This window comes from Squalius cephalus (genome assembly GCF_949319135.1).
Source record: "Squalius cephalus genome assembly, chromosome: 12".
Taxonomy (NCBI): Eukaryota; Metazoa; Chordata; class Actinopteri; order Cypriniformes; family Leuciscidae; genus Squalius; species Squalius cephalus.
Window position 1 is genome coordinate 32,683,025 of NC_137133.1, and position 25,851 is coordinate 32,708,875.

Below are 25,851 nucleotides of genomic sequence, written 5' to 3' on the forward strand. Positions count from 1 at the left end.
ACGGCACTGTAAGAAGGCCGAAAAAACCGAAACGGTTACAAACAGCCACAGTGTTTTCTGCAATGGCCCATAATTGGTGCGTATCTGCATTCTAGTGCGATCGCTCTGTAATGGAGATGCATGCGGATGTGGAGGACACAACCCTCGGAGAATAGCCTGCGAATCCATTCCTCCACCCGGACATTTGGAAGAGTCATTAAGTGCGTTTAAATGAGGTTGTTAAAACTGATGAAATGAGGCAGTATATTTGAGAGTGGACGCAGAGACCATTTTTCAGCGTTACTCACTCGAGGCCATCATCCATCTTCTGCCACGGATGGCAAAAAGTCCCGCGACCGCAGCGCTTAGGGCCAAATGTCAAAGAAATAAAACGCACGTAGGCAGCCCCATAATGTCCCAATAACAAAATGATGGAAATATTTGTTTCAATTACGTCGCGACTGCGGCAAACAAGAGCATGATGCACGCTGAAAGGACATGATTTGGTTACAGATGCATTTTGCCGGTCAATGGTGAATTAGGTGGCTTTATCAGGGGAGCATATGATACACACATGAAGACATGGCGATGTTTCTCTGGAGACGCTGTCGTCCTGCATCAGTGAGCGTGGCGGGGCCCGAGGACGTGATGACCCTCGAGGGCCAGTCGATCGATGTGAGCTGGCACACTCAGCAGCGACCCGAGGTGACAACTCTGAGCGGCCCGACCGTGGGGACACAACACACACACACACACACACACACACAGGCTGAAGGAGTGAACACTCGCACGAGATATTTTAAAGACGCCTGATCATGGAAAACATCCTTTACACTCAAAGCATTTATGAAAACTAAGCTCGTTCAGAAACAGGGCCGTAACTAACGATTATTTCGATTTTTGATTCATTTGTCCATTATTTCTTTGATTAGTCGGATGTAAAATACAAAAATTGTAAAAAAAAATGTATCTGTCATAATGACTGCAGGGCAGGGCTTCATATAGCATTCTCATGTTTCATTCTCCTTATTCTCAGGCACCTTTACTCACTCTGTGTCCTCCGAGTTTTGTCCATAAAATTGTGATATTCACTACTTTAAAACAACGTGAATGCGGATGGTATCCGTGCACAGCGTGCAGACTAGCCTAATCAATTTTTTATGTTGAAAGTTATTGTCATTATCAATTACTATAAATTTTATTGATTAGTTGTTGCAGCCCTATTCAGAAATCATGATGGTGAAATCATAATGATGAACGCCCATGTTTATATATCAAGAAGAATGAACTAGGCTGATACAGAAAAAGCAAAAACTAATGAAAGAGGTAGTGGGGGGGGGGGGGGTGGAATCATGAAAATATAAACTATGTCTGTTTTTGGTGCAAGAAACCTTAACTAAGATTATAAATGAATGAGTTTGGGAAAAATGCTACAAAAGTATAAACACACACACACACACACATTGTGTTTTCATGATTTATGGGGAATTTCCAAAGACATAATGATTTTTATACTGTACAAACTGCATATCCCCTCACACTACCCCTAAACCTACCATCACACAAAACTATCTGCAGTTTTACTTTTTCAAAAAACATCACTTGGTTTGATTTATAAGCTGTTTTCCTCATGGGGACCAAAAAATGACTCCACAAGGACAAGGATTGCGGATATTGCCAACTTTGTGGAGACATTTTGTCAATGAGCGGTTTACCAGGCCATACACACACACATATATACTATATGTGAAACTTGAAAAATTAGAATATCGTGCAAAAGTTCATTTATTTCAGTAATTGAACTTAAAAGGTGAAACTAATATATTATATAGACTCATTACATGCAAAGTGAGATATTTCAAGCCTTTATTTGTTACAATTTTGATGATTATGGTTTACAGCTTATGAAAACCCCAAAGTCAAAATCTCAGAAATGTTGAAAATGTTCACATTTTGAAAATGTTTTTGAAAATGTTCAAGATATTGCTTGAAATATCTCACTTTGCATGTCATTTTCTATATATTAGTTTCACCTTTTAAGTTGAATTACTGAAATAAATTAACTTTTGCACAATATTCTAATTTTCAGAGTTTCACCTGTATATACACATTTTTATACTGTATTTTCACAACACACACTGCTCACTCTAAAAAATAAAAGATTTAGTTTGGACACATTCTCTTTGTATGAACAGGTAACTTACTCTGGTGTTAACGTTATACACCCCCGCCGTGATCTGAGTGGAGAGACGATTCGAAACGCCTGCATCTATGAAGCATCCTTTAAGCTCGCACAAGGCATTCGCTCTCAAAATTCTGCTTATGAACACTTCAGCTGCTAAAAGAGTTTTTCTTCCTCCCTCCACCACGCTGTTCATACATCTCATTAACCAGCGGCGTATGCAGCTCACATCACAGTTCTCTTCACATTTTTACCCTACATATTACAAATTTAAATGATCTGAATAAAAACAACTGCCTAAATGTTTCCTCACCCATCACAGTGTATACATATTAATATTTTTTCTCTTACAAGAAATAAATCAAGATATGTTCCATGCCTAAAGCAGGAACATATTACCTTGTAATGATGCGTCACCCTGCCTCTTGAAGGGCACGGGGAGTCAGACTTTTTAGAAGTCAAAAGAGAACAAAAAAGAAAACCAAAACTGCCTTTGCCGAGCAGCATGGAGACGTTTTCAACCCTCCAAGACAGTGTCCACATATTTCATATCAGCCCTTCGTAATGGCAGCAATAACAGCCATCATTTCTGACTCATACATGATGGTTAGTAGTTTTTAATAAGACAAAAAAAAAGTAATTAAATGTTCTATTGTCACACCTTGTCTCTAACAAATGGGTCGAACACAAATACATAATTACGCTAAGTCTCTTTAAATAATTAGTCGCCATTTGTTCAGAACTAATTAAATTTCTCTCTAAGCCCTGTATTCGTTACAATAACATATTGAAACTTGGAGGCTGTTGATTTAAAAGACAAAATATGAGACAACGAATAAAACGATTTGAAATGATATCTTAGGCTCCGATTTGGGAACATAAAAGAGCATTATTTTAATATGCAAATAGAGTGTTTGCTACAACAACAAAAAATCCTAAAGATATATATATAGCTATCATGATTTTCACAAAATATTAAATGTTTTCAACATTGATAATAATCAGAAATGTTTCTTGAGCAGCAAATCATCAAATTAGAATGATTTCTGAAGGATCATGTGACTCTGAAGACTGGAGTAATGATGCTGAAAATACAGCTTTGCATCACAGGAATAAATTATATTTTAAAATATATTCAAATAGAAATCAGTTCTTGTACATTGTAATAATATTTCACAATATTATTATCTTTATTGTATTTTTTATCCAATAAATGCAGCCTGGATGAACATCTTGCACCTTCTTTCCATAAAACAAAAATCCCATTATTTAAAGTGTACTGGTTAAAGAACCTTCCTCCAACACATTTGCATATATATATATCACTACTGTTGCTACATTAGCAAAAGCAAATAAAAACCCAGAATTACCAAGAGCACAAACCAGAAAGCTTTATTTCTGATACTTGCGCCAAGATGCCACTATCCGAGAGAGACGTCCGCCCATTCAACCTGATATTTGCATCTCTATTAGGCTTTACTTGCAAACTTTGCTTTAGTGATCTTACAGTGAAAGAGTAAACGTCAAGGACATTTTCCCACAATGCTTTCTTATGGTAATGCCAGTAACCTAACGACACTGTGCGATGTGGGGCTTCTCAGAAGCTTAAAAAATATGAACGCGTGAACTCAAACAGCATCGATTTAATCCCTGATGAATCATAAAAATCTATGTTGTAATACCTTCCCAGCAGCATAGGTAGAAAAAAAAATTACACTGATAATATATCACACAGAGTGGAAAGAAATGATCGGGCACTGCCCTCGTTCAAAAATATTTATTGCACTCTCTTGCGCTTTACTCTCTCCACAAGGGCATGATGAAATACTTCTAATTTCATTATGACCTTCAAACGTCTCTGCTCCATTTGTAGATAGCGTTGATAAGAAAGACAGGGGCACGGGAAGCGCACGCCACAGAGCGGCACACACCAGAGAGAAGTGCCACGCAAATAGCTCCCCTAGAGAGTCTACGGGCTGTTTGCTTTTCTACAGGCACAAAACTGAGATATGACTCATAAACTTGGCTGATGTTTATGTCTGCGACTAACGCTACCGGTAATGGATTGAATGAATGGAAGGGGTTGCGTGTGTGTGAGATCAGGGCAAATACAGTATGTCAATGTGATCGTGCAATAGTGTCAGGGGAATCGCAAACATGCACCTTGAGCATCACAATGCTCACAACACCGCATTGTTCTTTTCAACCACTAGGATACGACATCACTTAGGAATTTATGACTGTAAACATTTTTGGGGAATTTTTACAGAAGAATACTGTGCTGCATTAAAACGTGAACTGGTTAACTGGAAGTTATTTACGGGGAAAACCTGTAAATGGTTTATCAGAGCATTATATGTCATTTTACTGTTAAATACTGTCAAATTTATGAATTACCATATCATTTAGGGTGGAAAACAGTAAAAGGACATTCCCAGAAGCTGGGTTATTATCGTTAAAACATTTCTGGTAGTTGAAATCAAACCAAATATAAATTCTAGTTGGAAAAACTGCAACTAAATGAAAATAAGAAATGTCACCTGGGCAATAAAATAAAATTATTATCTGGAAATATATAAACAGTAAAAGAAGCTAAAACTGAAATAAAAAATAAATTAAACCTAAACAGCAATATTTAAATAATAATATGACAAGCACTTAACAAAATGACAAACAAAAATTAACATAAAAATAAAAGCTAATTAAAAATGTTACACTGCCTGCGTTACACATCACATATAGCCTTTTTCTTATGATTTTTCTTATCAGTCATGTACATTAGGGTGTTTTGTGTAATATTTTATGTCATTTAGTTATTTGTTTATTGTATTATTTTAGTGTCATGTGTGTTTTGACCCTGTCCACAATCTATATTTGAGCATTGGCCATGTTTTACAACTCTGATTCATCATTTGACTTTCTATTGAGTTTTTGGCAGATTTTGGTAGCTCAATATTAACATCATATCACCTAATGAAATATATGGTTTAAAGTTAAATATACATGCATCCTGTGAAACAGAAAACCTGGTGAATTTCTGGCAACCACAGCTGCTAGTTTTTTTTTTTTTTTTTACTGTAAATGTAAAAATATTTTTTAATATTATAGTAATGAAGAATAACTGAGTTGCTACTGTACTCAACCACGGCGACAATGAGAACCACATCGGTCTGCCATGATTGAGCCGCCCCCAAACTTCACATGATGTTCACGTGCATCTTAAAGCTCATCTTTTATTAATGTGTTTCTTATTAAGATGACAGCTCACGAACAGGCTTCTCCTGAGAATTCGCATGGGTTGAGGAGCATATATGCAGAGAAGAGATAAAGACACTAGCTAGCAGTGACGACTGGTGCTGCTCAAGAGCGGAGAAGCACAGATGTCACCAATGAAAAAACAAGTTCCTCCTACAATCTTCTCAAACCACTACTAACCAGATCTTTACAATATTTAATAACAAATATTCAAGAGATTAAATGCATGGCATGCAAGAAAAGAAATCTTCAACTTGATTTTCAAAGCAATGCCAAAAAATATGTTGGGTTCCCCAAAGAACTTTTGAGTAAACAGTTCTTAAAATAACAATATTTTCTTAGTGTAAAGAACATTTTAATCATTGTTAAGAACCTTTTTCCACTATGGAACTTTTTGTGCAATGAAAAGGTTCCATGGATGTAGAACCTTATTGGCTCTTGTAGAAACTCAAACGTGCTGTGTAACACGAGAATGAACCTCATTGGCTCTTGCTGAAGCTCAAACGTGCTGTGTAACACGAGAATGAACCTCATTGGCTCTTGCAGAAGCTCAAACGTGCTGCGTAACATGAGAATGAACCTCATTGGTTCTTGCAGAAGCTCAAACGTGCTGCGTAACACGAGAATGAACCTCATTGGTTCTTGCAGAAGCTCAAACGTGCTGTGTAACACGAGAATGAACCTCATTGGTTCTTGTAGAAGCTTAAACTGCTGTGTAACACGAGAATGAACCTCATTGGTTCTTGCAGAAGCTTAAACTGCTGTGTAACACGAGAATGAACCTCATTGGTTCTTGCAGAAGCTCAAACGTGCTGTGTAACACGAGAATGAACCTCATTGGTTCTTGCAGAAGCTCAAACGTGCTGCGTAACACGAGAATGAACCTCATTGGCTCTTGTAGAAGCTTAAACTGCTGTGTAACACGAGAATGAACCTCATTGGTTCTTGCACATATGGATTAGTTTTTTAAGCGTCAAAGTGGTAGTTGCGTTGACTGTCAATGGAGGGACAGAAATCCCTTATTTTATTAAAATGTCTTAATTTGTGTTCTGAAGATGAACGAAAGTCTTACCGGTTTACTTTCAGGTAAATCAAAACTACACTATTGATTGAAAGCTTAATGTCTCCAAAACAACCAAATGCGTTTACCACTGCAAACAGTCCACATAATGATCTCAGACTCCCAGTGAAGCACAGCGTAGGAATGGGACCCAAAATTATGCATTTAGAGCCTGACGTCCAATAACTATTGATATTTGGCGCCTTCGGCTTGCTCACATTGCTCACAAATGGCTTTAAGACATTAAGGCACAATTTTCTGTAAAGCTGCTTTGAAACAACACAGATTGTGAAAAGTGCAATACAAATAAAATGAATTGTCAATGCAATCAAATGGTACACAATAATAATAAAAATAACAATTTATTATGAATTATACATAAATTATATGCAAATATTTCAACTACTATTAATAATATTATTTCAATATTTATATAAATAAGTTTATATAAAGAGAGAGAGAGAGAGAGAGAGAGAGAGAGAGAGAGAGAGAGAGAGAGAGAGAGAGAGAGAGAGAGAGAGAGAGAGAGAGTTAAAGATGCAGCAAATGACTACTTCTACTTCCATAGCAATGCATAAACAGGCTGCGTGTGCAGCATATTTTTCTATCATACTGTATTTGCTTCAAAGGCAATATTATGTTAAACAATGCTAGCCTCTTTGTATACTTTGGAAGGACAATACTGATGAAAGTCTTTCCTTGAACCTTTCATGGAACAAAATTAAAGGCTATGAAATCACGGTCAATTGGTTATCGATTTCTCCTGCTGCACAGTGGCCCCAGACAAACTTTAACAAAGCACTGCTACTGCCATTAGACGCATTCAATTGGAAATGTAGACAAATGAATCTGGTGTCTTTCAAAGCCCGGTGAGGAGCAGCATTACTCACCATCGGCCCATGTGAAGGCAGTTCAGTCATTGCTCCTCTTTGTTTCAAAATCAAATGGAGATCACGTACAACCATCAAGCCTCGGACTGCAGTCTGATATATTTGATGAAATACTTAAAGGATCTGTTCATTTTCAAATGACTTTTTGCTAAGCTAAAGCCTTTAGAGGGTAAATAATGGATATGTTTTGTGTTGAAAGTCCATGTATTCATAAAATAGGCAGACAGGGCAGACAGCAGTGCAAAACAATGCTAAATGCAAATAATAAAATGCAATTAACCATATGAGGATGCACAGTTGAAAGCAAAATGAATAGGCGTCTAAAAAACAAATATGCTTAAGTACGCGTGTGTGTAGACTTCAGATGCAAAAACCTATAAGTCCGTCTGACAATTTGCTTTTAAATGAGCATTTTTATCAGGCTCCTATATTTAGGTTCAGCAAATTCACTTTAATTGTAATGAAAATGTTTTTAGTCTGATACTGAGATGCATTATTTTCAAAAAAATGTCACTTATGAGAGTAAAATTAAAAACAAATTTAAAAGAAAAATGTCAGATGGACTTAGAGGTTTTTGCATTTGAAGTCTTTATATAAATATGTATATACATATAAATATTTATATTTTAAATTAGCATTTGTTAGTATATGTATATATACATATGTGTGTGTGTGTGTGTGTAAATGCAAGAAAAGTAAAGACTACAGTACATTACACACTATATAGTTACTTCTTCATAGCCACCAGATGTTTAATGTAAAACCCTGATTTAAAAGATGCAATGACTTTTTGCATACATGTGCGTTTGACCCTTTGCATTGCGTAAGATCTTCAGCTTTGGAAAACTGATCTTAATGATATTTTACTCCGCAGGTTTGAAGGTGCTGTTATCAGCTTTTCCTTAAAGTTAACCTTAAAGATGACAGTCCACTGAATGTCAAGTTTTACTGCCTGGACCTTTTTTTAAATGCCAGTTATTTATTTTGCCATGGTGGAGTGACCTGAGAGACGCCACTTTTTCCGGCCAATGAACCAAATGACACAACGCCTCAGCCCAGCATGGGTGCATTCGGACACTGGGCTTTTTGAACCAGGCCAGAGCTCCTGCTGCTCTTTTTGAAACGGCAGAAATTTGATTGAATAAATGGCGATTTGAAAGGCCTCGCTCCCATCAGTGGATCCTTTGGACGAGCCGAATGATCGTGATTGAATGCCAAATGCCAAATGCAGGCTTCAGATTCCAGCGGTCTCATACTGGGTTCGCATTTTAAACTGATTTGATTTTCTATGAAATTAAAGACAAGAAAATGAAAGGTTACCGAACCTGGTGGACTTGTATGTGGCGTATTTTTGGACATGAATGACGGCTGTTAGTTGGAATGGTTGAGGTGGAAGTCTATGAGAGCAATTCTTCAGCACAGAAACAAGACGTTGTGTGACTTTTGCTCTAATTTACACTCATAAAGGATGCTTTCCTGACACTCAAAAAGGACCCCAAGGACATCCTGTTGCAATTCAATCTAACATGCAAAATGGAGAAGTGCAAGAATGGAGTTCTATGTGAAATTAATGGCCCCATGAACCGTCATTTTTATAGTTGTTGGCAAGAGAACCTCCGGGTATCCGTGAGGTTGCAGTAATGGTGTTGCTTACAAAGAATCTGTCAGTGAAAACGAACTCACTGCATTCCTCCCAGACGTCCATTAAAGCGCAGAAGAGACAGCTCGTCCTCTCGCTGTGAGCTGCTCAAGAGGTCCTGTGCTTCAAAATGACCTTTTTAAATGGTGGCAACGAGCCACTGACCTTTTCAGGTAGAGGCAGCGGAGCAAGATCAAGTGTAACCTCACATTCACAGATCAACACTGAATAGTAATTGTTCATTTAGAAGCATACTCTACATCTATCTATCTATCCATGCATTTGTTTGCCCATCTATCCATCCATCCATCCATCCATCCATCCATCCATCCATCCATCCATTTATTTGTTTACCCATCTATCTATCTATCTATCTATCTATCTATCTATCTATCTATCTATCTATCTATCTATCTATCTATCTATCTATCTATCTTACTTCATTGCATGCATCCTGTTTGCTACGTTGAAATTTAAATCTGAATGCCATACAACCCTGGTTTCCAAACAGTTTCCCCAAACACTCCTTCTGTTCCACCAACATCTGCGCGATTAACATAAAAGCACTGTGGAAGTGCACAACAGTAGTTTGTTGACTTTACCTTAACCCCTGGATGTTTGACATCCCATCACCAAAAATAAACTTTCTTCCGGATGCATTAGCCGTTCCTGATGGTTCTGCAGATCCAGAGGAGGATCTGAGACCGACACTATCATGCATTACATATCTGCCACTCAGAAACAATGGATGAACAAACCAATTTCACACAGGCATGCATAAGGTCAGACAACTCCTACAAACGCCCTCCACGAGGAAGTGCACGTACCGCCCAGATATTTGGAAACGGAGACAGAGAGAGTGCAAGAAAGAGGGGAGCAGAACAGGAAAAGGCTGACACGCTTGCTGCTTATACGTCACATTTCTTATTTCTACAACTGTTGGAACTGTCAGTTCCACAACACAGCCAGAGGAAAAAAGAACAAGATCTACACTTGTCTTCCAGACACTCTGCCAGAAACACACTATTAGGGCAATACTTTTGCAACTCACTCAGCACCAGGGCTCGTCTTTTGGTGAAGAAAAATGCTAATCAGGATGCTACCGCTAGTCTCTCTCGGAGGCTAGGTGCAAAAGGTTCACAAACAACCTCACCAGTCTCTTTCTGCAGCCACTGGAGTGTCTCTACAACACCACAGATGGGCTTTGTCTTTCATATCGGACTGAAAAATCAATCTGGTGGATTTCACAGCGAGACTGTCAGAGTTTCTATGAATCTTCCACACATCTGATGCCCATACGCCTCGAGGCCCTCTCTCTCTCTGGAACATTCTTCAACGGAGTCTCGCTGTCAGGTCCACACTGAGCTATTTATAAAGAACAGAGGTTTCCAGAATGGGATCCAAGATGACCGTGTAGGCCTGCAGCAGGGCAGGTCCATCCCACGTGCTTCCCTAAGGCTCTGACCTTCTGTTCATCGTAACCGTCCAAATCGACGAGACCCTACCACATGTTTTTCGACTGTTCAAAAAAAGGACACAAAACAAAGCTGACAGGGATGGGCAAATTTCTGCAACAAAATGCAACATTTTACAATGATTTTATTTGCTTGGATGTCTCATTTTTCTTATGAAGGATTCAGTGAGTGCATTTACATGCCCGTTCTTAACTCGATTATGCATGATTAGCTGACAATGCACGAGTTAACCCGTTTTCCTTTATTGGAATAAACCGACTGTCACAGCTAGATTTTTGCCCCTTACGCCAATTTCGCCCAGCATGTAAATGCATTAACCTGTTTTCTGTCGGCTTACTGAAGTGCACATGTGTAAGGAATGCATCCTTACTGTGGATTTAGGAGCAGAGAGAGCAAGCGTTTTGCAGAAAGTGAGGAGGAAATATATCGCAAACCCAGACTGTTTCTTGACCCCAAAAATGATAAAAGTGCTCTCATCTCGTGCAGCAGAAGAAGAAGTGGGAGCCTACAGTCAAAATGCTGCATCATTAACTGCATGAGAGGATAATATATGACCCGTAAGTTTCCCGCTGACATGTTGCAATACTCTTCTTCGTTCTTTAATGCTTTATTTAACATCACAACCAACACATGAAATAATCAGAGTCAGATACGAAAATGATTAAGTTTTGACGTCACTACCGGGAAATAACCTGATTTATTAATAAAGTCTTGTAAATGTGGTTTACTTGCGTTGTCGGGTTATTGGTATGCATGTAAACCTGGACATCAGGTTATTTCAATAAGCTGATTTTTGTGAGTTTTCAGTGTACTGGTGTGCAGAAATCAACTAGGTAGATTGCTTAAACAACTACTCCATTAAACGGTCTTTAGAAAGCACTAGGGGCTTTAATATAAGATTTGTTCTTTTGTTCAACTGATGGGCTACATGGTCTTGGACTATAAACCTCTGTTGGATCTGTAAACCTCTGTTCTGTATAAATAGCTCAGTGTGGAACAAACAGCAAGACTCTGTTGAAGAATATATATATATATACAGTACATATACTTGATTTACCTGGCCAAAGCACTGAACTGAACACCATTCAACACCTTTTGGATGAACTGGAATGCCAATTATGAGCCTGAACTCATCGCCCAACTTCATTGTTTGACCTCATTCATGCTCAAGCCTGAATGGAAGCAAATTCATGGTGCAAACTATTAATACTGTTAATAGATTAAAAAATAATTATTGACTTGATATTCCAGTTAAATCACAATTAACTGTGATCAAGTTTTCTTAAGAAAATGCCCCAGATTATTAAATTAAAAGACATTTCAGTATTTCACCAGAAACAAAGCTTTGAATATAGATATTACAAAAAGTGAGTTTATAAGTTCTACATTTTTGGCTGTGTCAAGTTAAAAGATGTCTGAAACTGTGGTAATTCAAGCTTCAATTGCTCCAAAAAAGGAACATATCTCATTATGCTTTACGTGCGGGTCAGGGGACATGATTAATTGCAAATTTACTGACAATTTGTTTAGTGACAATATTATTTTTCATAATTAATCACATTTTCATGCTAAATTGACAGCACTTGTTATAGCATAGTGGAAAGCCTTGGAAGAACAGTGAAAGGAAGTCTATTAATGCAAAGAGTTGTATAACCATATGAAGCACATATGGATACGGTGGTCAGGTATAACTATACACATATTTTGTTCATGCATTTAAGGACAGAAAAGAAATTGCCACTTTCCGAACCAATGACAAATTAGAGAGATGATTATTGTTATTTTTTTAAACATTGAAATTGAAAGAGAGAAATTGAAGACCTTGAATTAAGAAAGTATGCAGAACATGAGAGAAGGAACACAGCACTGAGAAAATTACCAATTAAAGGAACCATCATTGAAATCCATGGAATGAATATATCGCTTTTGCCAAAATTTAACCAGTGAATTTTACTGCACACCCACTATTTGGCATGAGCTCATATGCAGAAATAAAGAATAAAGATAGTTAACACATTGAGAATGATGTATTTTGTTTCCTGTTGTTGTGTCATATGAGTTGAACCCTTGTGTGTAGCTTAATCGGGTAAAAATAACCGGAGACACAGCCAAAAATCTATACTCCTGATGAAAATAATAAGCATTACACTAATGATCATCCTAATGTAATAGGGAAAGTTCACCATCCACTTCCAGTTCAAGTGTATTGAGATTAATATAATTTTTCCGCATATCTCTCTCTCTATATATATATACACACATACACTACCGTTCAAAAGTTTGGGGTCAGTAAGATTTTTAATGTTTTTAAAAGAAGTATCTTCTGCTCACCAAGGCTGCATTTATTTGATAAAAAAACAATTAAAAAAAACAGTAATATTGTGAAATATTATGACAATTTAAAATGACTTTTTTCTATTTTAATATATTTTAAACTGTAATTTATTCCTGTGATCAAAGCTGAATTTTTGAAGCTGAAACAGTTGTGTACAAATTTTCAAAATTATTTAAAAAAAAAATGAATAGAAAGTTCAAAAGAACAACATTTATTTAAAATATAATATTTTCTAACATTATGGGCCCTATTTTAACGATCTGAAACGCAAGTGTCAAGCGCAAAGCGCAAGTAACTTTGTGGGTGGGTCTTGGGCGCTGTTGCTATTTTCCCGGCGGGATAAATGACTCTTGCGCCCGGCGCAAATCTAAAAGGGGTTGGTCTGAAGTAGCTTCATTATTCATAGGTGTGGTTTGGGCGTAACGTGAAATAAACCAATCAGAGCGTCATCTCACATTCCCTTTAAAAGCAGGCGCGCTTGTTCTATGGCGGATTCCTATTATAACGGCGGATTTGCCAGGCGCACGACAGGAGCGGTTCACAGCCGAGGAGACCGACTCTCGTCAGGGACGTTGGGGATGGAGAAACACACCCAAATTAACTTCGGTTAAACAGAAGTAAGTAAATGTGTAAGCTATATGTATGCTTTTATAATAAACTCTATCTATCTATCTATCTATCTATCTATCTATCTATCTATCTATCTATCTATCTATCTATCGTAATAATGTATGATTTGCAAAAATGAAAACTTGCTGCTGCTTCTGTGTAGATGAGAGAATCAAAGTGTATGCGCCCTTAAAATAGCATAATGAACAACGCGCAACGCGCCACTGACTTTAGACTAGGTTTTTCCTGGTCAGTGGCGGAATTGTTTTATGGAACAGCAAAATAGCACCAGGGATTGTTTGCGCCGGAACAAGCCTCCTTTTTTGCGCTGAACTGCCCATGGAGCGCAAGTTCATTCCCTAGTTTAGCGACGTGCGTCTGTGGAGGGAAAAGCGCGCTTTGCGCGGGTGCAAAATAGGAATGATACATGAGTCGGTGTACAAAGTCAATTGGGCTGGGTGCAAGACAGGGCCCTTTAAATGTCTTTACTGTAACTTTTGATCAGTTTAACTCATCCTTGATGAATAAAAGTATTGATTTATTTTATTTATTTCCCCCAAAAATAAAATTAAAATTCTTATACTGACCCCAAACTTTTGAACGGTAGTGTTTAATGTTACAAAAGCTTTAGATTTCAGAGAAATGCTGTTCTTTTGAACTTTCTATTCATCAAAGAATTTTGAAAAAAATTTGTACACAACTGTTTTCAACATTGATAATAATAATGAATGTTTCTTGAGCATCAAATCATAATATTAGAATGATTTCTGAAGGATCATGTGACACTGAAGACTGGAGTAATGATGCTGAAAATTCAGCTTTGATCACAGGAATAAATTAGACTTTACTGTATATTCACATAGAAAACAGCTGTTTTAAATTGGAATAATATTTCACAATATTACTGTTTTTGTTTGTTTTTTTAATCAAATAAATGCAGCCTTGATGAGCAGAAGATACTTCTTTTAAAACCATTAAAAATCTTACTGACCCCAAACTTTTGAACGGTAGTGTATATACATACACATATATATATATGCCACTTGTACATTGTATGACAGATATCTTGAAATTATCAAATATTAAATTAAGAAAATATCATTTTATATTGTATATATTATTATTAAAAAAAAAAAAAAAAAAAAAAAAAAAAAAAAAAAACTAAGCTGCTTCCAGTGGCGACCAATAGGAAATGCACTGCCCGTTGTGTACTGGGCTATCAAATTTCTTTGATGTGGCAACAGATCAAACAAATTAATTTGGGATTTGACCGGAGCTGTTTGGAATTGGCTTTGAACAAAGACACAGAGGAAAGACATCTCATGGATCCAAGCCCACAAGGCACAGTCAGATCCTGTAATTCATGTTTAAGACAGGAGACTGCATGGGGAAAGTAATTGGATTGGAAATTCCGTACAGTACATTTACAGCACGGTGTCTCCTGAGGACTATTGAGGAACGCCAAGTGATGAGTCCTCCAAATATTTCCACCCAAACTCTCCACAGACACGCACTTATACAGCACACTAAAACTGTAATGTTTAGTGCAGATAGTACTTGTCTGGAAAATAACCTGCGTAAAACTGTAAAACTAGCCTCCACGTTCAATTTACATGCTTTATCTTCATTGTACATGTTATATAAAGTATGTTAAGTACAAGTGACAAAGCCTCTTTTACTGCCAATCATATTTTGACCTCAAGGTAGCAAAATCGTATTGTCTCAGGAACAATGACTTCTTTCCTCCATTCAACAGCTCTACAAAGAAAAAAAAATGTTTTCAAGAACTGACACAGAACAAAGATGTGCATTTAAAAGTTTCATCAAAATGGCTGAAACAGGAACATCTTATCAATAAAAGATCCGAGACACTCAAGATGTAACGCTATCAGACTTTAGCGCGCACACACAGTTATATTAGAATTAGCTTCAAGAGCACAACTTCAGCCAATCTGTAAGGCAAGAACATGAAATAGGATTGTATTAAACTTCATCTGAGGAAGGATTTCCTTTTAAATAAAGAAAGCACAGACAAGACTAGTAGATCATGTATAACTGGCAAAGCAGAACCTAGAAAGGAAAAACAAGGGCGAACTGCTTTCACACACACCAATTTTCCGACAAATGTGGTAAATAAGAGTTGACCACATGTTATTCTCTACTATACTATATTACGTCAAACGACATTTTATGAGACTAAACTGGCTGTATTTTGTCTGTAATTTTGCTTGTTTGGAAAATCCCATTAAATTGTCTTTTGTTCTTGATTTCCTCCAGCAAAACAGGAATTTGTGAAACTTTTTTGATGAATCAGATTTTTTGGAAGATTATTGTAGCTGTTATTCCGTTTAAGCGTTGATCTTATTATAAACGATCGAGGTTTGGCTTCATTCAGGTGCCGCGGTTTTAAAATATCAAACACATAGATGAGAAGAACAACAATATTTTGACCCTCAAAAATGCATTCTGCTTCTTTCTAATCAACATGTGAATAGTAAATTGAGTATTCAAGGCCAGAACACTAAAAAGCAGGAAACCATTAATATTTCATCTTCATGACTTCTGAAGAGGAGCCGGGGTTTTTTGCCTCTTTCCATTCGGATTTAAATGGCATAGAGTGATAGATGACAGCACACTGGATTAATGATTCAAATACCACTGCCATGTCGTCACTTTTTCTCCTCTCTCCCCTGAGAGAAATAAACCAGCGGTAAATATCAAGAGGAAATGAACGCAATCCGTAACCTGTGATGTATAATCCCAGAAGAACCGAAGACACCATGAATCTTCGCTTTCTCATTTGCTTCTTGTTGAATGTGTTTCCTGGAACACGTCTGAAGTTGGCAGAAACCGCCGAGACCGCATGTTTTTTGACCTTCTCCTCGTCTCCGTAATGAAGGGTAGCTGCTGTGTTATTAATTGCCCGATTGGTGAGCTCGAATCCATCCATGAATTGTTCAAAAGCCTCATCCGCTGAAGAGGCAACTCCCTCCCTGTGAGGATCTGTACAAATCACACTGGAGGTTTCAAGCTTTAAAATAAAAAGAAAAATAACTGAAAAATACCATAAAAGTGATCCATACCACTTGTGTCAAGTCTTCAGAAGGTTTGCGTGAGAAACAGACTAAAATTTTACAGCCGTATTCACTGACAATTTTCACTGTGACTTGATCATTGAGTCAGTGAGCTGAATCAGTTCAATTAATCAATGAATCATTCAGAGATCTTTTGTGAACTGGATCAACTGAACCGTTTCTAAAGAATGATTCGTTCTCAAATGTGACATCACTACTTCTCTTTCAAAGAAGATTTTCAATAACTTTCATTTTGGTCTATTCCTCGCACAAAACATTATAAGGCCACAGAACTCTTGGGATATAGCATACAAGTCTCTGTGCATCTATTTTGAAGCTTAAAGCCTTCAGTCCCAATTCAATGTGATACATGGAAAAGAGTGACCACAGACACAAACCAACACAGAGAGAGTGAATTACAACAAACTTTTCATTTTTGGGGGTTACTATCGCTTTATGCTCAAGTGCAATTTTCATTGGAGGGGTTCCTCTATGAAACCTCATGCTCGGAATTAGCTTTAAAAATGTAGCAGTTTAACTGCATAATTCTATGGGTTCATAAAGAAATCTTCTCCAACATATTTCTCAAATGAAATCATCTCAATGACAACACTTCTGTGTAACTTTACAGTAAAGGTTGCAAGTCAACCAAAGTTCACGTCTCCCTGCTGAGCAGCCCGTGTCTCAGAGACACTTTGCTTCCATCATTCATTCATTTTCTGCTTCATGCTAGCAGCTGGTCTCTCTCTCTCTCTCTCTCTCTCTCTCTCTCTCTCTCTCTCTCTCTCTCTGAATAAGCACACTGTAGTATACAACACCCTGAAATGTGTGAGGGAAGTTAAAGTCGTCGAGTTTGCCACTTGCATTAATATGAATTGCTCCTCACATCATTTTGCATTCATTTTCCCTCGCTCATGTTGTGAAGACTGTATGTTTATTCAGCTTTGAGATATAGCCTTTCATTGAATCCACTGATAAATCAGTGCAAAACTATTAGAAAACATTGAAATGGCAAAAGTGAATTTGAATTTCATAGAAACATGTTGGAAGCAGTTGGGGCCAATTGGATTTGGCACAGGCAAATGTAAAAGTGCTCTCCCAAAATGGAACTACAAAACAACTAAATGTAAATTTCCTGAAGGAAATGCCTTGCAATAAAAGTTATTGAATTATTCTTTAGTTTTTTTTTAAGTGCCCCTATAATGGTATTTCGAATATTTCCTTTCATGCAGTGTGTTATATGGTTGTTTGTGAAGTCGAAAGTGCACAATAAATAAAGTTATTGTCTCCTAAAAGAAAGAATCGATTTTGAACCGCCTATACGATGTTTGCATAAACACCCGTGAACAACTTGACCAGCCCTCAAACGTCATTTGACTGACAACTGCTTCTCAAATCTCAGAGTTCAACGTGGGGTTCACAAAACGCTTGCTCTTGAAAGATGGGTCAGTACTCAGTTTATTTGGACCAGCTTGCTCGTCAGAATCACAACCTGTAAGTCTGACTAATTATTGATGTATATATTTTCTGCCGGGTGTTCAAAATACGTAGTTTTGTGTTTTATATTGTGTAAGTTGTAAGTGTAACTCACGTTATCACTGCCTTACTGAAATACTTCTGCTGATCAGCTGTGGGCCACTATTTCCTAAAACTGTGTCTATTAATGCAGATTGTCTGTCGTTCTTACTACTAAGAGTAAAGCTAACGGATGAGCAAGATTTGTTTTACAAACGTTTGTTACATCAGTCATTCAGGTTAGTGCTGGGCTAATGTGTACCTCAAACTCAGTAGTGTATCACTGAGAAACATCCTGCTCATGTCATCCTTGCGATGGAGGTTCAGATTGAAAAACTAGTTCTTCCAAAGTTTCATCATCGAACTCACGCTCAGATTGATATGGTAAAATCGACATCAACGTTACTGTCTTTACATTGTTTACAATCGCTGAGCTTTAGGAAGCCTCTGGACTGAGCTAAAGTTCAGTTATGGTTCAGTTTAGTTTCCAAAACACGCGCTGTAAGCGGTAGACCAATCACAACAGACTGAGCCATCTGGCCAATCAGAGCAAAGTAGCTTGATGAAAGGAGGGATTTAGAGAGACGGATTCATCTGTCGAGTCGTTTGAGAATCATTGAAAAATGTGGTGATGTGCAATGTATATTATGAGAAAATGAAAGTGTTTTTTTTTACCCTTTGATGCATGTAAACCTGTAGTAGGAGACTCCAAAACAAAATTAGGAGCCTTTAAAATAGCATAATAGGGGCACTTTAATCAAAATAGGCTATATGGCAGCACCAAATATTTTGAGAAATGTTGGTAACCAAAAAATTATGGTCAGGGACCTTTAACTTCTTTAGTATGTAAAGAAAAAAAATAAGAAGAATTTTTGGGTAGACTATCCCTGTAAGAAAAACATAAAACATATATATGTATACCAATGAATAATATATATAAATATATATATATATATTATGCATATTATACTATTAATTCATTCAACATCTCTCTTATCTGTGTTTTGTATATGAAGCCACTGTTCTTTGCTTAATTGCTTCATCAGGCTTATGTGAAAGGTCAATTTTTGCTGACACAAAAATGAAGATATCTCACAATTCGAAAACATGACCGATAACCCTTGAAGATAGATATAAACATTTTAATCATAGCCGTGAGGATTATCATTCGGCAAGGGCATTTACACACACACACACACACACACACACACACACACACACACACACACACAGAGAATTTCTGAAGCATTTCTAAAAAATTCATAATGATATCCCCTCTGGATGAATCCAATCATGTGCTTCTGCTAAAAGAAAGATGAGCCATATTCTGTAGATTCTAAAATAATATATTGGATCTTGACCTCTACAAAAAGGTATTGGGTCTCATGTATGAATATTGTGTACGCACAAATGGGTTTTGTACGGAAAAATGTAAGAATTCAAGAGTCAATTATTCCACTTAAGCTACGGTTATAAAAAGCACACGTCTATTAAACATCTTTATCTCAAGACGTTTTCCACTTTTTCAACCTTACAGACGTCACTGATAAAGTATCCTGCTCAAAATTGCCCCAAAGCCACTTATTAGTTGAGAAAAACATTGCAAAGAGATACAGAACTGCAATGCCATCAACAAACCTGTCACGAAGGATTGGAAATGAATCAACATCCTCCGAACCCCTGTCAACCAATCAGAATCAAGAATTCAAACAATGCTGTAAACAAACATAATCAGCACAAATGGCTGCATATGTGTCATGCCCCAGAAGAGAATGAAATTGCTTTCCACAAACAGAAAACACTTGCTTTCCATCAATTTGCGATGTGCAAATGGATCTGACCAGCACTGAGAGATGACCTGGGTTAACCCGTGATTCATGCATTTAACTGATAATAGAGTAGGAAACAGACTCGGGCTGTGTGTGATGGTTGGTCTCTTGGTAGATAATCTCGTAGTAATGTTTCTTGCACTGTAGCATAACTGGGAGAGGTTGTACAATTTTATCAGCTATCAGATGATAGTACTTCACATTTTCAGTATGCCGATTATCAACTGGAGTGATACAGATCATACAAAGTCTTGTGCATGTTTATGTGTTGTTTTGCCTTATCGATTTTGTATTAATCATGCTATATACAGTATCATGATTTATATTTAGCCGTTCTCATTCTATTGCCTGATTAGGATGAACCTCTTGGTTGTATTCCTCATACAGTATGTAAATTGCTTTGGATAAAAGTGTTTTCTTTATAAATAATTAAATATACACTACCATTCAAAAGTTTAGTGTCAGCAAGATTTTTTTAAACAAATGAATACTTTTATTCAGCATGTAAAAACGCATGTAAATTTCTATTCAGCAAAGAATCCTGAAAAAAAAGAAAAAATCACGTTATCACGGTTTTCACAACAATATTTAGCAGCAGAACTGTTTTCAACATACTAGATAATAATTAGAAATGTTTCTTGAGTAGCAAATCATCATATTAGAATGATTTCTCAAGGATCATGTGACACTGAAGACTGGAGTAATGATGCTCTCTCTCTCTCTCTCTCTCTCTCATTATTGATGGCCTGCATCATTTTCGCAGCATCTCACTGGTCAACAGCTTTAAGATGGGTTCATCACAGTAACTACACAACGCTCAGAAGCAGATGCATTGACAGCTGCAACAACATCTTGTCACTGAGCATTCAATCATTTGTTAGCAACACCCACACAGAAAATGTTGAGCATGCATTTGTGCGCCAGCAAACAAGCCAAAGTTTTGGGCTTTAAATAGTGGGATCAATCTACAGTTTCTTAAGGGATGGTAAATAAAAGATGTTCTGTATCAGATTGGAGTAGGCTTTGCAAGAAAATACAATTTCAGTCTTTCGACATAACAATTTCATGTTTAATTCAGCATGTTACTTGCCATTTGTGAAATTGACCAAAAGAGAAAATTCAAGTTTCAAAGTACATTATGAAAAATACCATGGTGCAGGGATGGAAAAACTATAGTAATTTGACGGATATCATGGTGTAGAGTTAATGTACCATGGTAAATTCAAAGAATACCAAGGTACATTTTCAAAAAAAACATGGTAAAAACACTTCTTGGTAAAACTTTAATTTGATGGTCCCCTTAGACAATCTGTTAACTATAAGTAAAGTTGCACCTACATGCCAACTAACTCTCATTAGAGTTTAAGTAGAGTATTAATAGACTGTCATTCTGACTTTCCAAGTACATATCAACTTATTACCCTACCCCTAACAGTATACTAATACTCAACTAATACTCTAATGAGAGTTAGTTGACATGTATGTGCAGTGTTACTTACTGTATAATCAACAGAATGTCTAAAGGGGCCGATCAAAATAAAGTGTAACCCGTTTTAGTATTAATATTAGTGTGTCAATTACGGAACTCTAATAAACAGGCTCTAATAAACTTTCCCAAGCACTCATGGAATAATGAAAAAAGCCTCTGTCAGCGGCTGTGGATTTGCGGTTATGCTCGAGGGAATAAATAAATAAACAAAGGCATTACAAACAAAATTAATTACAAGAGGAGGCGAGTAAATAAGCTGCCACACCTCTAGTTCAATTAAGAGTCGTTTGTTCGTTTTGAAGTGTCGTTAGTCATGAAAGACAGTTCAGGCAGATGGGCTTCTTAAAGTTACAGTAGTCGCTTTATTCATTGTTAGTTGCATAGAGTTTGTCACAAAAAGACGTGTGAGCCAACATGAGGGTCCCTCTCCATCTCGCTAATTAGATACCGATCTGTCTTTCATACACGCTTGCACACAAAAAGCAGACCGTAGATCAGCCAGACAAACTCAATCACACGCCTCATACCTGTCAAGGTTAAAAACAAACGCATTCCCAGATAAATATGCACCATTCAGAGTCATTAACTACACACACACATACAGACACAATATGCCTTATTAGACAGTCATGTCACAACCAAGGAAAGACGCTATTGCTCTCTGCTGTTAGATAAAAAGTTCCTTCTCATCTCTTTCTGGTGCCTTTGCTTTTATATTTATCTGAATAGCATCTATGAGCTGGACCGTGAGCCGAACAACATGGAGACTTTGATGACGGATGACAGAGAAAGTAGCGGTCCCTCAAGACTCTACCGTGTTCTGATGAGTTTCCTTCAGGCAATAATTAAAGAAATCTGAGGTAAACACATTCCCTCCAGTGCTGGGGACTAACTAACTAAAAGTAGTGACGCTACTAACTTAAAAGGGAAGTGCTGTCATTATTTTACTCGCTCTCATGTCGTTCCAAATCTGTTTGCTGTTATTTTTTCCCAGAGAAAACAGAAGTTTCAAGACATTTTTGAAGAATCTTTACAAAGCTCTTTGCATACAATGACACTGCTAGCACAACAACATTGTAAAAGTGTTGTTCTGTGTACACTACTGTACAAAAGTTTGGGGTCAATAAGATCGTTTCTCTTTAGTCTCTCATGCTAACCAAGGCTGCATTTATTTGGTCCAAAATACAGTAAATTATGAAATATTATTACAATTTAAAATAGCAGTTTTCTGTTTGACCATATGAATGGACTTTTGGTCAATTTTAAACATCCGTGTTGAAAAATAAAAAAAAGCTGTGTGCTCCTATTCTACAGAACACAGTCTAGTAAGAAGCCAGAAGTTACTGTATCGTCACAGAAGTTACTGTATCGTCACAGAAGTTACTGTATCGTCACAGAAGTTACTGTATCGTCACAAAAACAATACATTGTTTTCCAATGTAAAAAAGCATTCAGTGTGAATGGCCCTTTTACCTGTCAGTTATAATCAAAACTTAGTAACAATGAAACACACTCTACTAAAACATCCTACGTATCAACTCATTCAGACAGTTCATGAAAATGAATAGAGTTCAAAAAGGAACAATTCACCGATTCGAGAAGTCTCCTTTTCAGTGAAACACTGCTGCTTATCCTGTTTTCAGCTTTTTCTAAACTTTCTTACAAGAATCTTTTTTTTTGTATTTAGTAGGGATGCACGATATATCGGCCACCATATCTATTTCGGCCAAAATATGTTCATTTTTAATGTTCGATAAGTAAATTAGATTGATATATTAAAACAGTTCAGATGTGCACTTTGGAATCATATTGGAATCACTTTGAAAAGTAAAATACAGTTATGTATTACATGTGCAGCTTTATTTTTTTGTATTATTTCTTCTTTTTTTTCTATATACAGAAATTTGGAGTGTAAAATAAATTTTAAAGTTAAGGAATCTTACACTGGTTCACTATAGGCTACTGTATTCTATATGTTTGATTTATGATGAATGCTTGGGACATGGCTTTTAATGGTGAGACTTTTGTTTTTGTAATCAGGCTCTCAAAAAATATATATATCAAATTTTGGATTTAGATTTATTGGGCAATATATCGGTTATTGGCTTTATTCACAAAAATTTTCATATTGGGCAATCCCTAGTATTTAGCGTAAAGTTGTTCAAAACTGTTCAAAATTTTTGACAAAAAAAAAAAAATATATATATATATATATAAATATGTGTGTGTGTGTGTGTGTGTGTGTGTGTGTGTGTGTGTGTGTGTGTGTGTGTGTGTAATAAAAATTTGGATTTAGATTTTTCGTAGATTTTTGAAGTAGTTCAAAATCGTTCAAAACTTTAATGACAAAAAAAATATATATATAAAAATTTGGATTTAGATTTATCGGCCAATATATCGGTCATCGGCTTTATCGGAATTATCACTGAAAATGTTCATATTGGTGCATCCCAAGTAATGTTGTTGTTCACAACTTTAATGACATCATAATTAAGATTCATTCAGTCAAAAGCCGTCATTGTTTCTGAGCCAGATAAACACTAATCTTATTAAACTATATAATCTGAAAGTTTATTTTGTAGTGTAGATAAATACTTTCTACAAAAAGAGTTTTTAGATGAAAACGTTTTGGGGTTTTTTCAGTATGCTAATCACAGGGACACATCAAAGTCAAAGCAGAACTGCGGTCAGCGTCCAACTGTTGGCGTTCGCCCACAGAGTTAGTGTTAATACAACCTGCATAATGCTAAAGCATTTTGTTTGATACTCACAAAGCTTTCTCGTCACAGAAGTCCCACGGAATTCACTCAAGCGAAAAAGTTCAAACAAAAAGCGCCGATGTGAGATGACAGTAGCTGTAGTATGAGATGCCAAGATTTTGAGCCCGGATTGCTCCCTGAAGTGGGCTTCAAGCGAGGTAGAGAAAAGCTGGCAAGCCCATCTGCTGGGAGACTCTACTGACTGAAACCAAGAGAAATTACCCTGAAAACTAGTGCGCACACCTCCAGCGACTCACTATACTAATCCAAAAGTGCCGTACACCACAGCAAACATCCCTTATTAGCCATTAACGAAAGACTCTGTGACGTCAAGTGAACAGTACTTTCAAAATGTGCACGTTTTGTGGGTCTTGGCGAAGACGAACAAAGGTCACGTCAATCATGTCATTATCAGAGCGTGGGCTGCAACAGCCGCATGGCAAGTATCTAGTAAACTGTCTTTATGCATGAAATCTAAGTGAAACAGAAGCTAATCTGATTAAACGCCATGAAGAGTGAAACAACAGTTCATGCTTTTCTCGTTCCTTGAACTAATTCTCCAGAATGGCATTCATCTCGACTCAAATAGCAAGCTGACGCCTTTTATTTCTTGCCCACAACAGACTTGACAGAGCCACGGGCTCTAGCTTAATTCGGCCCATTGCTCAGAGTTTCTCATTTGCATAATGAAAGAGAAAATTAGCGAGGAGAAGAAGAGCTGGGACCAAATGAAGCAATCTGGCAGCGTGAGCGAAATGGAAATGCAAGTGATTTGGATGCGGAATTTGCCCCCTCGTTTGCAGCGTATACCTTCACAACAGGTGCCGTGGCGGATGAAGGGGGTCCCGAACGCTTGGCGGCGAGGTCGTTGCTGGCCGTCGTCACGGCGATGGTCACGGGGGTGGGCAGGAGGGACGGGATGACCGGGAGTGGGAGGAGTCCCGGACGGTTGTTGCCGTTGGCCACGGGAGGGGAGCAGGTGCTGTTGCCCACACCATTGTGAAGGCCGCTGGTTCGGTCACGACGATCCCAGGGGCCTCGGTAGTCTCTCTCAAAGCGGTGGTGGTGTCGTGACATCACTTCCACTTAGAGGATACGTGGCGCTGTCTGCAACAGAGAACACAAAGAGAGCGATAGCATTGATTATACCCTGTCAAAACACAGATAGAAATAGAATGCACCAAACAAATCGAGCTTCTTGGCAGGTTTGACGCGCAACACAACAAAACTTGCAGCAAACATCTCAGTATCTGCAAGACAGTAGTTAAAAATGGCACCGCTTCAGCTGCGTGTAAAAAATAACACATGAGCATTTAGTACTGATATGAGTGCTGCTGGCATATGACTGAGTGCAGCTCCTTTGTGTTCGGACAAACGGTTGAAGACATCTTTGGTCACTTTTCAGACTGACTAAAGAAAGATTGTTTTGTTTTTTTACTTTACATTTTTCAACAAATAAAACTAAATAAAACATTCCAATTAAATAAACTAGAATTAAAAAAAAAAAAACTGAAATTAAATTAATTAGCTTAATTCGTTAAATAAATAAACAAATAAATAAGAATATAAAAATAATAAAATAACCTAACAAATACGGGTAAATAAAAACTAAATAAAAAAACATTTTAATTACTTGAGAAAATAAGATTCCAATTAAATAAATAAATTTGAATTAAAATAAAAACATTATATTAATTAATTTAATAAATAAACAAATAAATACTAATTTAATAAAATAAACAACCTAACAAATAAAAGTAA

The 25,851-nt window shown here is 37.1% G+C and overlaps 1 protein-coding gene across 3 annotated transcripts in view; it reads right to left on the minus strand.

The window, feature by feature from the left end:
- Positions 1 to 25,851, minus strand: part of klhl29 (kelch like family member 29) — a 281,635-nt gene that overhangs the window by 145,211 nt on the left and 110,573 nt on the right. For all 3 annotated transcript variants that reach the window (XM_079888807.1, XM_079888806.1, XM_079888808.1), the window contains one exon: positions 24,901 to 25,197. In XM_079888807.1, the coding sequence (XP_079744933.1) occupies positions 24,901 to 25,167 (267 nt within the window). In that variant the 5' untranslated portion in view covers positions 25,168 to 25,197. The remainder of the gene's footprint in view (positions 1 to 24,900; positions 25,198 to 25,851) is intronic.